The sequence below is a fragment of the Corvus hawaiiensis genome, chromosome 6 (assembly GCF_020740725.1).
Source record: "Corvus hawaiiensis isolate bCorHaw1 chromosome 6, bCorHaw1.pri.cur, whole genome shotgun sequence".
Taxonomy (NCBI): domain Eukaryota; kingdom Metazoa; phylum Chordata; class Aves; order Passeriformes; family Corvidae; genus Corvus; species Corvus hawaiiensis.
In genome coordinates, this window is record NC_063218.1 from 59,625,955 (window position 1) to 59,641,227 (window position 15,273).

At 38.8% G+C, this 15,273-nt stretch overlaps 1 protein-coding gene across 1 annotated transcript; it reads left to right on the plus strand.

Annotated features, from left to right (window-relative positions):
• Window positions 1-920: 920 nt before the first annotated feature.
• SLC5A12 (solute carrier family 5 member 12) lies at window positions 921-15,273 on the plus strand. The gene is made up of 15 exons (XM_048308149.1): window positions 921-1,530; window positions 3,462-3,527; window positions 4,570-4,621; window positions 5,912-5,979; window positions 6,982-7,136; window positions 8,314-8,454; window positions 9,804-9,933; window positions 10,276-10,364; window positions 11,223-11,335; window positions 12,451-12,518; window positions 12,876-12,962; window positions 13,566-13,744; window positions 13,963-14,066; window positions 14,276-14,397; window positions 15,115-15,273. The coding sequence occupies exons 1-15, from the start codon at window positions 1,174-1,176 to the stop codon at window positions 15,271-15,273; spliced, it is 1,890 nt and encodes a 629-aa protein (XP_048164106.1). The 5' UTR covers window positions 921-1,173.

Genomic DNA, 15,273 nt, shown 5'->3' on the forward strand with positions numbered 1-15,273 from the left:
GCTATTAAAAGCTCTCCCAGGTTACTTCATTTCTTTTATGATTTTCTTCACATTATACCCTCCAGCCTTCCTTCAGGGTTGTGACTACACACAACTACCTCTCTGTAGAAGTTAATCCTTCAGGATGACAAGTCATTTCCTACTTCTTCACAAAATGTATTTTTATGGCATTGATGAAGATGAAATGAATATCCAATTACTTAAAACAAAAACACAAAAGGAAAACCTAATAATTGAATTTTAAAAATTATGCCAAAGACATAGTTAAGATAAATGTTGCTGTCCAATCTGCTTTTCTATGATTCTCTTGTCCTGTAAGTCCAACCAAGTTGTATATGGATAAAAAAACATAAGCCACTCTTCACACAAACCCATAAAACCCATATTGTCTTTAGTAGTCAGTTAAAAATTAGTTTCTAACTGAAATTCATCCTCAGACAGTGCAGCACAAACCACACTTCTGCTCATCTGGAGGTCCATTGGGTTTCCAAACACAGCAAGGCTGGGCTACAGCAGGTGGGGGGGGAAGCACTATAGTTAGTTTTAACCATTAAACGCTTCAGTTTCTTACGGCTGCCTTAACTTCCAGAGATTCTACCAAGGAGCACACTTAGAATGTCAAAGGAAAACTGTAAAGCCTATTGCTAACATTCAAGATCAGCTTTTAGCCATATGACGAAATTGCTCCTCTGAAACTAAACTCGCTAGTGAGATGACAGGTTTGCACACTGCGCTTTCCTTCATTTCTCTCTCCTTTATTTTTTTCTCTCTTGCTCTCATTTTATTATTTTAAAATGCTGAGATGTTAGAAAAGAGTTGGATCAAGTCAATGTGCCGCGTTAATATTTAACCTTAAAGTTATACATCACAGATAAAAAGGGATTGTACTACAGGTTTCATAGCTAAGTCCCTTGCTTCAGCTTGCCTGGCAGAAACACCCATAGTACTAGAGTCTAAGTGCATTCCTCCTTAACTCATCCTTTGCTACCTTTTTTTTACTCCTTAGAAGTGAACTGGATTAGAAAATTCTTCTGGCTGAACTGTCTTTCAGTTTATTGTTTGTCATTGCTGAGCTACAGATAAGCTTCAACTTTGCTGTCAACAGTTAATCTGGTTAGAGCACCAGACATAGTAAACCAGAATCTTCCATCAGAGAATTGTACAATTGGTGCGATGCCAAACTTTGTAGCTCCAGAAGTCAAAAAATTCATGACTTGGGACTATGTTGTTTTTGCAGCATTATTTTTAGTCTCTGCCAGCATTGGAGTCTTTTTTGCGGTTAAGGAGAGGAAAAAGAAAACTTCAAAGGAATTTTTGGTGGGTGGCAAGCAGATGACATGTGGACCCATAGCTTTTTCTCTTACATCAAGCTTCATGTCAGCAGTAACTGTCCTGGGGACACCCTCTGAAGTTTATCGCTATGGGGCATCCTTTGTGCTCTTCTTTCTTTCGTATACACTTGTCATAATTTTTACTGCTGAACTTTTTCTACCTGTCTTTTATAGATCTGGCATCACAAGCACTTATGAGGTAAGTAAAAATCATAAGATAAAGGCACGACTCTAGCATAACTAACTATCATGCATATATTTTTTAGAGAAAAATCTTTGACAGAAAGCTTTCTGCAGTGTTTTACAGAACAAATATATTGATACATTATTTTTGGAAATCATTTGCATTATTCAAACTAGTTATTTATATTGCATAAATTGAAATCATAATCTAAGGGTTAGAGCTCCTGTTGTGTACATATAGCACAGACAGGATATGAGTTTACACACCAGCATGAAATTAAGTTACAGTTGGAAAATATTTAAGGTTATCCAAATGCTTCTGGTCTTTTAAGTATTCCACTCTGGTTTAGAGAAACAGAATTTAAGAACAACATTCAATACTGTCCAATTCAAACTTAGTCTAGATATGGTAATTTTGGTCAAGTTACTATATCTTAATAGCTGAGGTGGAAGGAAGAGAAAGAAGGTGGCAGGCCTATTCCAAAAATAAAAAAGAAAGAAGAAAATAAAGAAGTCAGGGCTGGAGAATGAATTCAAGCATTCTCTAGGAAATGAAATTAATGACTTCTGAGTTTTTGAGAGTTTTTGCCTGGCATTTTCCCTGGAACACATTATTTTCTTCATAATACAGTTCAGTAGCAGCCCTTATAACCTGCTTATCCACAGGACAGCTACTGACCATTTGGGATGGCCTCTTACTCACTTCAATCAACTTCTGCACATGTGGTTGCTACTCTCTGTGGGCAGTTTCAACTAAGCAAGAATTGGATGACAAAACAGGGTTAGTTCTCAAGGAACTTTCTGGTAACAGAAAGGCTGCTCATGCTCGCTGAGCCCAAACCCAAGGAAGGGCTTTGGTCAAACAGATCTTCCTGGGTACTTGAAATATTTTCAGGTCGGTGAAGAGTAAAATTGACCATTGCTGGAAGAAGTTGCATTTTCTAGTTGGTTTTGATCCAAAATCAGAACACTAATTACTTTTGTCATCTGAAAAACCAAAGGTGTCATTGTAGACAGAGAGACCCTTCAAGCATGCTGGAAAGATGACTGTTGGCTTCATGAATTATTTTAGAAATAGGTCAAGTTACATAAATTAGCTGTGTATTTATATGGCAGACTGTGAGGTTTATTATGCAAGAAACAGAAGATCATCATGAGCAAATTCAAGAAAGAAGATGCTTTGGCAGTACAAAGTGTACAGCCTAGAGAAAACTTTTACAGCCTGTGCCTGGTGTCTGCGGAGGAGCTCATGGGACTATGGCCCAAGAAGAGCCTCCCTGCATGAAGGCTGCCGCAGGGCAGAGAGACTCTACAGAGACCCCAGGTGGTGATTCAGCCTTAAAACCTGGGCTTTTGGGTCTAGAGATCCACTCACCTCTGCAGTTCTTTTGAAAGTGGCAACACCTCTCTACATCCTTGAACCTGGAAGTCCATAAGATCCTCCCTCTTGCCTCTCCATATTGGTGTGCAGATTTGGCTTTAGACTGAGACAGAACAAGTGGGAAAGTCAGCTTAGCTCATGCACTAGGAAACTCCATGTTGCTGCTTCACCATTTGCTCCACTTCTGTCACTACTGGAGTCAATGCTATTTCTACTAGAGATGAACTCAAGTTTTCTCATTGTATAGTTGGAATATACTTTCATTTGAAGTTTAAATTTCTCTGTAGTTCTTGGGATGTTCCAGTTATTCCTGGTACAAAGCAGGTATTGATTACTGCAACCCAATAAAGAACTTCAAGTACATGGTACAGATGAGAAGATTTCTTAAATGTAATTATTGTTATATGTAATGACAATCCTGCAGCCCTTGTTACTACTCATAACAGCCATGCCAGCTGACAGCAAGTTTACTTGCACAGCAAGGTGTTACTTAGGGCTAACAGAAGGGTACCATCCATGTCACAGATGCTACATGTGCACTTTACTGAAATTATGCTTTTTCCTAGTATTTGGAGTTAAGATTTAACAAGATTGTCCGTCTTGCTGCAACACTGATCTACATCCTGCAGACGGTAAGAAAACATTAACTCTTTTTTTATGTGCTAATTTCACTCAACATTGATTTTCACAGACTAGTCTCACATGGCACATTTTTTATAATAGATGTTTTAATGAGTATTCTGTTTTTCTTAGTTTTTTCACTTGAACTATGAATGCTAAAAAGAAAGTATGATTACATTTTTAACTGTCTAAATTCCCTAACTTTTCCTGTTTAGTATTGCCATTTTAGTTGTCTTTAACACTCGGATGTTGTGTTGTACTCTCACAGCATACTCTTGGTCTCATTAGGTTCACTTGAAGCCTCTCTCTTCCCAAACAAGTGGATTCTGTCTTCCTTGAGAAGCTGGTCAAGCTTTAGTGGGTACATTTATTTACCCATTTATGACACTGAGGTGAACTATCCTATAGTTGAACAGAAAACTGTTGTACAAGGTATCCTGGGCAGATGCCCAGGTAGCTGCGGTCCCGTAATGGTCACTGCTGTGACTGTCTTGAAAGGTTACATTAGTTGTGTATTTAATGAAAAGATGGGATGTGATGGGAGATTAGGAGACATTTCTTTCTGCATTAATTCCATTTTAATAATTCCCAAACCTTTGGCAATAGATCTGAATGCTTACTGACTTTGATGCTTTGTTTCTTCATCAGTTCTCTTATATTTTACATGTAAAGGGTATTGAGTCAGTTACTTGGAAAGGGATTGAATGGAAAAATGAAAATTTAATTTCTAAGATCAATGCAACTTTATTTCTGTATCACTATTTGTGTTTTCTGGAGATACCCTCTTTCTATTTCATGAGGATATTTTGTCATCTATTTGTCATAGCAATGGAGAAAAAAGTAATACAAAGACAGATAATGGTCCTTCCCTCAGAAAGGAATTAAACACAAGATTTTAATTTTTAAGGGCTGAAAAAGAAAGCCATATACAATACAAGGTGATCTAAAGAAACCAGATCTAGGGATCTGGTATTTTGCTCAGAGCCCTACTCTTAGAAGCTTTATCACCGAACATTCAAATACATCATTTTTAATGAACTTTTACTCCTTCAGATCCTTTACACAGGAATAGTGGTCTATGCTCCATCACTGGCACTCAACCAAGGTGAGTTCCTATGCTGCACTACACTGCTACCTCAAATAACACCACCACAAGGATTGCTTGAGTAAATGAAGTAACAAAAATAGATAAAGACAAAAACCCAACCCTCCTCAAAGGTTCTATAAGAAGATTTTTGCCTTCACTTTGTAGCTCTGCATTTCTGACTCCCCAGGTCCCTCTCACACCCAAACATCAGCAGGATCCTCATGTGCTCTTCTGCTCTCCTTTCCACTCAATACCACCTGAAGAGATTTGAAGCAAACAATTTCCCAACATCCTGACAAAGTTCACAGTACAAGCTGATGATCCAAGACCATACTCTGTACTTTGATTCCCCCCGTCCCTGTCTCTTGTATTCAGGTTTCCATGGGCATAATTCTTCTCCCCGTAGCCAGAGATGAATGCTGTTCTGCTGTCTGTCCCCAGACTTCTTCAATTAATATTTGCAAACTAGGCATAGAGCAACTATCACTATAGATGGGATTTGTAATTTTACTGCCATAGGGCACAAGCAATCATCATGGCCCAAATCCTGATTTTACCAAAACTGACTGGGAAGAGATTGTGAGGCTCTTTTATTGTTTATTATCTGAGTTGCATTCAGTTTGTTCTATCCCACCACTCACACAGCGCCAAATTTCCTTCCTCTGGCATGCAGCTGAATCCCATGTGAAAGTTCTCATTCATTATTACACCACACTAACTTTGCTAATACGAGCACCTTTACAAATAGTTTTGCTCTCACAGACTATGACTGGTGGGTGAGATTTCAGTATCAGCCAAACCAAAATTTGTGCACCTTGTGCAAAGAAACTTTATGAGGCAAAATGAACACAGAAATTTGTTTTAATGCAGCACATTTTAGCATTAAATCATTCTTAGATGCAGGTAATGAAATTTACTTAGGGGTTGGGGGTTTTTTGTCTTAGGATTTTTGGGAGTCTCTGAAGAACTTGGTTTCTCAAGAGAAAGTTCTGGACTAAGAACAGAAGTGAAGCACTGCTTGTAAAGCTCTGTGCCATTAGAATGACATTTGTGCTTTATGCAAGTATTCTCTGTGTTACTTTTGCGTGAAAGTTAGCTAATATCAATTTGAAAGAAAACAACAATGCAAAACAGTATCCAGAAGTTCTACAAAACTTGAACAATCCAGCAAAGCTCCTAATAGACACAAAATATTAAAATTAATAATTGCTCCTATCCTTCTAAAGCTAAAGGATTACAGCTCTTCTGCTACCTTACAGACGACTTACCTCTATTTCGCTAACAATTTTGTTTTCATTGGTTTTGCAGTCACTGGCTTTGATCTCTGGGGTTCTGTAGCTGCAACAGGAATTGTCTGCACTTTCTATTGCACTCTGGTATGTAACAGGCATAACTGAACAGTTGCAACACAGACTGTTAATTTGACCATCCTTTAAGCATGACAGAATATCAGAGAAGGATGGCTCCTGTGGAGAACATAGAGATAAATTTTTTCTACACTCTGTGTTATAAGGAAATCTATTGGGAGGAAAAAAATAATCCTCTCTAATCCTCTGCTGTATGTCTCAAGGTTTAAACTAGACATCTTGAGACAGAGTCCAGATAAGGAGGCAATAAGCTTCCCCTGTCATCTTTTGAGAAGATGTTTCTTACCTTTTACAAATTATAGGCTGAAAAACACTGTCACGAAAATTGTGCTCAAGAACAAAGCGCTAAACCCTACAAAGGACAATCAACAGGTCAGAGAACCTTTCTTTTGAGTGGAAGCAACATGAGACTCCAAATTCCAAAATAGATATACCGTATAGAGATTTGCAATGAAGCAGCAGAGCCCTGGGGCTCAGGATACAAACTAATTGCCATTCTCATTGCCACTAAATATTTTTTTCAATATATCACTCCCCTCTTGTTGAAAACACTTACTATGTGCTCTAGTACTGATTTGATCAAATATGAAAGTAGCTATGTAAGAAAGCGGAATGGCAAACTTTCCAGTGCTATTTTTCTGTGTTAGGCTAATTGTGGACCACTGGGCTCTGAGAATGTACAGAGTCCTATGGGATGTAGGAACAGGCCAAAACTCCCTACACTTTTGTTCCACACCATGATATGTTCTTCAAATGGATATAAAGGAGGCAGAAAAAAAAGCATTTAACTGAAAGTCAAGTATTCTCTCATATGCCCATGGACAAACTATTTAGGCTGTGAAATTTTCTGACCTGCAAAAATACACACTTTGTGGGAGAATGCAGAGCCCTGATTTGCTAGGTGCTGTACATACAGCTCATGAACTGTCAAAATAAGGAGTCTTTCTACATTTTTCAGTACTTGAGCAACAGGAAAGAAAATTGGGGGCATACAGCTTCTCTTTGTTTTAGGGAGGATTAAGAGCTGTTGTCTGGACAGATGCATTTCAAATGATTGTTATGGTGGCTGGCTTTGTGACGGTTTTGATTCGAGGAACTAGTCTGAATGGTGGATCGACCAAAGTCTGGGAAGATGCCCATGAAGGATCTCGGCTAAACATATTTGAGTAAGAAACAAATGATGCAAACCTTTCCTTTTTGTATATTTAATGTTTAGAAACCCTACCCTTAGTAAGCCAAAAATACTCAGACTGGTTATTAAACAACCTCAGTGACTCAGAGAAGTCCATTCCTCATTTCTTCAGCTATTGGCAATGCATTTGACCTTTAGGAAAGCTTAACTCTTTCAAGAAATCAAAGGTCTGCTGAACTGAAGGGGAGATTTGCCATTTTTCCTCATGTAACTACAAATGCAGCCCAATTATTCCTTCCAATTTCATACACAGAATATTCTGAGCTGGAAGGGACCCACAAAGATCAACAAGTCCAGCTCTTAAGTAAATGGCCCATACAGGGATCAAACATGAAACCTTGATGCCATAAGCACTATGTTCTAACCAACTGAGCTATTCTCAGTGGCTAATTGTATACATCTTTCATTTTCTATTCATAAAACTGACATTATGTTTTACTTGCACACTACAGCAGCTAGCAATAGTGCATCAGTGCACTGGGATAGAAATCTGATCTTCCTTTGGCTGCTTGGGGCATTTGTTGATTAATCAAGGGAAGTCACTGACAGAATCCAGCAGCAAGGTCAAATGTTATCTGCTGTCTCTACCAAGATAAGGAGAACTGCAAAAATGACATATTTGAGACAGAAAGATATACTTGTACAAGTCAGATTTGCTGAGTAATGGAATTTTGTTGTACAAAAGATAACACTGCAGCTGAAGCAATTTCATGTAAAGGAAGTTACATCATAATGATGTGTTATTAAAAGTTTAGTGGATTTTTAAAGAGTTTGTTAAGGAACCTTGTTCCTTACAGAAGATGGGGTCCCAGGCAGGACAGCTTGTAGATCTGCTACAATATGACACAGGTCTTATATCTGAGCATAAGCATGCTTATAAATTTGATTAATCTCAATTAAGTGACCCTCTATGTCTGAATGATATTTGCTTATCCTGACTTGAAAACAATGTGTTCCAATATAAAAGTAAAAACACTTCCAAACTTAAACACATCAGATGTTATCTGTGCTGGAAAACAGTATTACCAATGCAGAACTTTTGATTCAGATGGTAGGACAGGTCAGATAGTTCTGAAAAAATCACCTACCTCTTGCTGAAAAAAAAAAGTTTAAATAAAAAAAAAACTAAATAGCTTCTTTCTTTCTTCTAGCTTTGACGTTGATCCTTTGAGACGACATACCTTCTGGACAATAGTTATTGGGGGAACATTTACATGGCTAGGGCTCTATGGAGTCAATCAGTCCACAATACAGAGATGCATTTCCTGCAAATCGGAAAAGCATGCTAAACTGTAAGCTACCTGTCATTAACCTATTCCTGCAATTAATCAAGAATAACACTAAGTTTATCAGCTATACTAAATAAATATTGGGATCCCATTAGGTGGTAGTAAGCTAATTGTGCTCTGACAGTCTTACTACCTCTGGCTCGAAATGACTTAAGTATATGCAGGGGAAAAAGAGGTAGCTATTTATCTCTTGCAGATTAGCAATTTATGATCAGGCTGATAACATAATCCTCAGAAGGAGAGTATGGCAAAGATGCCAACACAGAAGTTGTGCTATCTACAGCTTCATTGTAAAAATATATTTATTGGAACTGTGTTTATGTTATACTGGATTAAAAGTTGTTATTGATTTAGTGGGGCACTACAGTACAAGGTATTATCTAAATAAAATTAAATCTTAATAATTTCTTAAAATTCTGCAGCATCAGAATAATCAGAATCAATGAAGAACAAAGTTAATCTTCACAATATAGATATACAGGTCTCCAGCTTACTACCTTTCTCAACTTTAGCAGTAATATATGCATAGCTATATGTGTTTTACTAAACAATCATATTTTTTTCATACACCTAGGGCCAATTGCTTGCACATGTGGCTAAAGCATAAAGGTGGTAATTTTTTCATTCTTCGAACAGTTAGCTTTTTTGCTCTCTGTAAACATACTAATTTTTCTGTAGGTCATGACTGTCTATATGAATTTATCCTGTAGAAAATTCAATGTCTGAAAAGCATTTAGAAGTCACACCAGTGAGAACATCACTAGTAACAAGTTGGGTTAACCGTTGTGTCCTGTTAGCACATTCTGAACTGGCCTTAGCAATAGATCTTGCACAAGGTAGTGTCCAACAAGATGTGAGCTCTATAAAATCTGGCAGCTCTCAGAACCTGCAGGATTGCTGAACCACAGCCACACAATCTTCCTAGCAGATGCTGTCACCCACATCCATTTCAGGAATAGCGAAAAACAACCAAGATTGTTACTTTGCATGGTAACACTGGAAATAATATTCTGTGTGCTTTAAAGGAAGTACAGCATCAACAACTCCCAACAGGCAAAAATCTGTTCTTACAATGGACAGGAATGACAGATCCAGCATTTAGTGCAGCCCATTCTGTGTAGAGGTTACATGACTCTTCCAGCTGTATGGAGTTGCTTGGCAACTTTATTCTTGCCCTATAGTGTAAGGATGGTGTACTTTTCCTTTTTTTAAATCTTGCTTTGAATTATACAGCCAGTTTGAATTATACAGCCAGTTGGGATTAAGGCGTCTCCCAAAAAAGTTCAGAATAAGTATCTTGTAAGAACTTTTAAATTTATTTTCCATTAAATGGTTTCTCTCTTTTGCTCTAGGGCACTTTACCTGAATTTATTGGGACTTTGGACAGTCCTAGTGTGTGCAGTATTTTGTGGATTGGTAATGTACTCTTATTACAAGAGCTGTGATCCTTGGACTGCTGGTTTCATTTCAGCTCCTGATCAGGTACAGATGTCCATTATGATAATTAGGAGCTGCTTTGGGCTCAGATATAGCACATATCAGGACAGTTTAAATTTTGTGCAATGCTCTATGTCCTTTCAGCACTCAGGCACTAAGGTGGTTGCCAGATCATGGCTACAATAGTATCTATTCTGGCACTCCTGCAGTACTAATTCAATTGAGCATTTTTGCCAAAAGACATCCCCTTTGCTCAAAATCTGATGCCATGTTATTTGGGACAACACCAGAATTTAGCAACATGCTCATAAACAGCTACTTCTCTTCCATTACCTAGGAAACTCTTCATTAATTTTTTGTGTTGCTCTTGTGCTCCTTCAATCCCAGCTCATGCCATACTTTGTTATGGACATTTTTTCTTCGATGCCAGGAGTCCCAGGACTGTTTGTTGCCTGTGCATTCAGTGGAACACTAAGGTCTGTGAATCTGAATTGACATTTTAGCTGTTTATGATAATTTCTTGAGAACCCAGAATGAAGTCAAAATATGAAATGCTAAGAAAAGCCCAGATGTTTTTCTTAGAACAGTCTAGGAAGTAGCAGTAGTTCCTTATTGAACTATGTTACACCCCTGGAGGTATTTAAAATACATGTGGATGTGGCACTTAGGGACCTGGTTTAGTGGTGGACTTGACTGTGCTGGGTTAACGGTTGGACTCTGTGATCTTAGCAGTCTTTCCAACCTAAATTATTCTATGGTTTATGACAAAGTCTAACTCCATATCTCCAGCATCTTTTTATCCCAAATACATTTAGAATAATGTTATCCATACAGTGTAGAAAGTACCCTTGGGAGCTGCTCATGGTGAAATTGTCTTTACTTAAGAGCCATAAAATCATAGTCAGGGGTATAAATGTTTTCAACAAGTCTATCTGAACTGTATTCACCAAAGATAGGCTCACTCACCTAGCTAAAAGTTGGGCTATTCATGGAGGATCAGAGTGGTGACTACATATCCTTCAATTTGTAAGAGAGTGAAGTTTTAATTCTGGAACATGTCTATATTTAAGGTCTTTGCAAACTTGTAAATGGAAGGGTCAGTTAGGATGAGTTTCTATCTTGTTCCATGCCAGCACAAAGCAGAGCCCCCAGCAATTCCAGAAGTAGCAGAAACCTCCCCAGTTAAAGCAGCACACATGAAAAATACTATGAAAAATACAGTTCTTGAAGAGCATTAATGCTGAACAAGAGGAAGAACTTCTTTATAAATACAAATTGATTTCAGATTATATTGCTTCCTATTTACTTACCACTCTTACTTACCCTTTCTACAGCACGGTAGCTGCCAGCATCAATGCTTTAGCAACTGTTACCTTTGAAGACTTGGTCAAGAAATGTTTCCCAAACCTCTCTGAGAAGATGAGTACGTGGATCAGCAAAGGCTTATGTGGGTACTCTAGATGAGATCCATTTCTTTAGCAGCAAAGGGCACTGCATAGAGAGACTCCCTCAGAAACACTTTTTTGGAAGCCTCCACAGGAATGTAACCCTTTATAAACCCACAAGGTGAACATCAGCCTGATGCTTTGGTAACATTAAGTATCAGCACCATACGGCAGAGAAAAAATATATGCTAGCATTAACAACCATTGCTCAAAATCCTTGGAAAATTTTGGCCTACTGAAAATATTGGAAAACACTCTTCATAACACAGAAAGAATATTGATGTAGTTATTACCACATTACTCTATAGTAGTACTTCTTGTTCTTTTAGAGTAATAACGTAAGTAATTTCTATTCAAACTCAGAGTATTGCATAAGCAGTTATTTAGCTTTTCAGAGAAAAAGTATGCAAAAAAAAAGTAAAAAACCCCACAAAATATTATCAACATATCAAGCATCCAACATAACTTTAATTTTTAGGATATTTTTTACAACTATTGCAGTAAGATCATAACCCTTTTATGAATACCATATTAATACCATGAGAATTCTATTAATGTTCATAAATATCACGAAAGAGCCAAAGCCATATATTTTTTATCTCTGTAACTGCTTCTAGTCTCCTCCATTCTTGTTTTTCCACTTACTATTAGCTTTTTCACTCTGGACCTAGAAAGATAATTTTTACTTCCAAAAACAACGTGTGCTAGCGCATAAGTTTTGGTTGGCTTTACTCAAGACTGCTGCGTACAGAGTTCCACCTACCACAAAGTTAAAACTGGTTTCAAAGGAAAAAAGCCATGCTGTTTATAATTTCTCAACTCATTTATTAGATTACTTTAAAAGTGATATTTAAAGGCAACAGAAAACATTTCTACATGAAGCATAACTTCTAAATTAATTTCATTGCTATTGTTCTACTTTGTAAGAAAAATCAGTCAACCAAAAATGCAACGAGACTTCACACAAGACACTGCTGGGTGTGTAATGGTCCACTCTAAACATCCAAAAAGAAATGGAATTTCCTCTGTGCTGCCTGGTCATCTCAGACACTACTGAGCTAGAAACCATCCCCACTATTAACCAGCACTGAGAACCTCACTACCTTATCTTTCCCAGGTATATTTTATGGTGTGCTGTGCACTTCGATGGCTGCAGCAGCATCGCTGCTGGGAGGAGTTGTTCAGGTATTTCTTGCTTCAGAAATGCAATTAATAGAACAGGAATGAACAGAAATGCAATGAACTGAACAAATAATGCTGCCAGCTCTGATGGCTGCTAGATCATCTAAACCCTTTCTGTGGACATTTTGCTGAGAGGAATACGTAGGGGAAAAAAAATCATAAATCCCCTAACTCCTTCACTATTGACTCACTGCTAGGGAACAATACTGAGCATGATTCTCTCTTCAACTGTGCCTTGAAATCACTACTTATCCCTTCTCCCTCACTATTTTCCCACTGAAAATTACAGACCAAAATCAGAACTGGACATGCTCTCCCTCAGCAGCTCCCTGAACTCCTTCTTCTTCTCTACACCCCCAGGCTTCCCTCTCCATCCATGGGATGTGTGGGGGGCCCATGCTGGGATTATTTACTCTGGGAATTGTGTTTCCCTGTGCTAACTGGAAGGTAAGGAAAAAAATCCTGATCTAAAAGAAAACCTCTCGGCATTTTTTGGTTAAAACTCAGTTTTGAAAATTGTTTGGGTCTTTGAGCTGCTTTTCAGTTTTAGTGCCTGAGGATCTAAGATCTATTTATACGTGCCTTTTCCCTGTCTAAATGTATCCTGTTGAATTTAAGTGTACCCAACTGTGGAATAATTGGTGATTAGATTCACATGAGGGTTTTCTTAAAAATTATTTTTGTTTCTGAGTTTCTTTAAGAAGAAAAAATTATTCAATACTTGCACCAACCTTGGGAGGCACAGAGTGATTTCAATAGCTTTGCCTTCACACTTTCACTCAAAACACAACATGAGCTCATTCCATATTGCCCCATGAGGATTCCCATCAAGGTTAGCAGAAGTAAAACTAAAATCTGTATCACAGCTTTGAGCACACTTCTGCTTCAACTTTTATAAATAAAGGGCACTAAAACACCGTGTTTTATACCTTAATTGAGAGAGAACAGAATTTATTTTCACAGTAACCCATCATTACCTACTCCTGCCTAACTCACAGAAAAGCACTTTCCACGTATCATCTTTAACAGTACCTTTCTATACTTGCCAAGGGTGCTCTCGGAGGCCTCTTAGCTGGGATCAGCTTGGCTTTTTGGGCTGGTACCGGCTCTTTCATTTACCCTGCACCACCACCAAAGTCCATCCCTCTGCAACTGTCCACCCTCAACTGCACATTGGCTAACACCACTGAGGCACTGATAACGGCAACTCCCACGGTGGCTCCAGAGAGGTATTTTTCCTATTACCACTTAAGCCTACATTTTGCCAAGTGTGCCATCCCCACCTGCAGCTGGGGTGCAGGCAGTAACCACAGAGCAGGCTGGGAGTGCAGACTGATGCCAGATGACACATCAACTGCAGCATGAGCTGCATTTTGCTGGCACAGTCAGGCAACAACCTAAACACAGCTGTTGCTCATCACTAGCTGCTTTTGTCACCTCTTCACAGGCCTTTGCTGGCAGACACCTGGTACTCCCTGTCCTACCTGTACTTCAGTGCCATCGGCTCCATGGGCTGTGCCATCACAGGGTTGTTGATAAGCCTTATAACAGGTTGGTGTTCTAAACATACAGAGACATATATATATATATACACACATATATAAAAAAAAATGTTTTTAAAAAGTCCAGCAGGTGACTTAAGACAGACTCAGAAGAGGGCAGTGGGCTCTGATCCTGCTTCCCTACCTCACATATTCTGAGGCTCCCAAGGCTCATACCTAGCTATCCATAGGCTCATGTATTATTATTTTTTTTTCCAGGAACTAGTAAAGGAGAAGACATCCCACCAGTGTTAATTAAGCCAGTCTGCAACCTGTTCTGCTTTTGGTCCAAAAGACTCAAAATTTTCCTCTGGTGTGGTGTGCAGCATGACAGCCTGGAGGTAAGTACCGGAACCCACCAGCTTGGCCCTGCTGTGGCCCAGGAACAGTGGGAACACATGCATGTACTTACATGAGGGCACGCGCTGAGCAGAGAACTAACCAGCCTTCAGCAGTTGCGTTTGAACTTATGCAAGGTATGCTGCATAAGCACCACACACTGGAAAGGAGATCAGCCAAACCCTGGTGAGTAATAAGTTAACTATTTTTCCTGTTTTCATCAAATACGGGGACTCAGACTCTCCAAACAGCCCGCAGGAAAGCCAGGAGCTCATGAAACAGGGTCTGATCTCCATCTATCTGCCTCCCTGCTTCAGCAGCCAAGTGGAGACAAAACTGCACTTTACACCTTAGAGAGTTCACCAAGCTATCACCTTCCACCAAGCTCAGAGAAAAAGACTTTAGAACTCATATGTTCACAAAGCTCTCTTGCTGCTGCCATCCCCACCATCAGAACCTCTGTGGCTTCTGCCCTTCAGAGCAGCACCGGGGAGTAACAATCAGGCTGTGCTGCACTCACCAGCACCTGAGCTGCTCCTTTCCACCTCCCCCACAGCAACAGGGCCACCTATTCTAAGGCCAGGTGTCTAAGGCTTTGTAGCTCATTAAAAAGGCATACGGAATGAATAACTTTCTTCTTGCACTGTTTTAACAATTTTCCTTTAATCAAAGGAAAAAGGTAGTGAATACAGGCTTCATATTTTCTTTCTTTTTTTCAGATGGACTTTGAGAAAAAACTGCCTAAAGTTGCTGGAAATAAAACCAGAACAGATAACAGCTTCGAGAATAATACCAACAAAGAAAATAATCACCAGATCCCTGGTTACAATCCTGAGGAAAATTCATATACAAATATGAGCAGAGAATCTCGCCTCTAG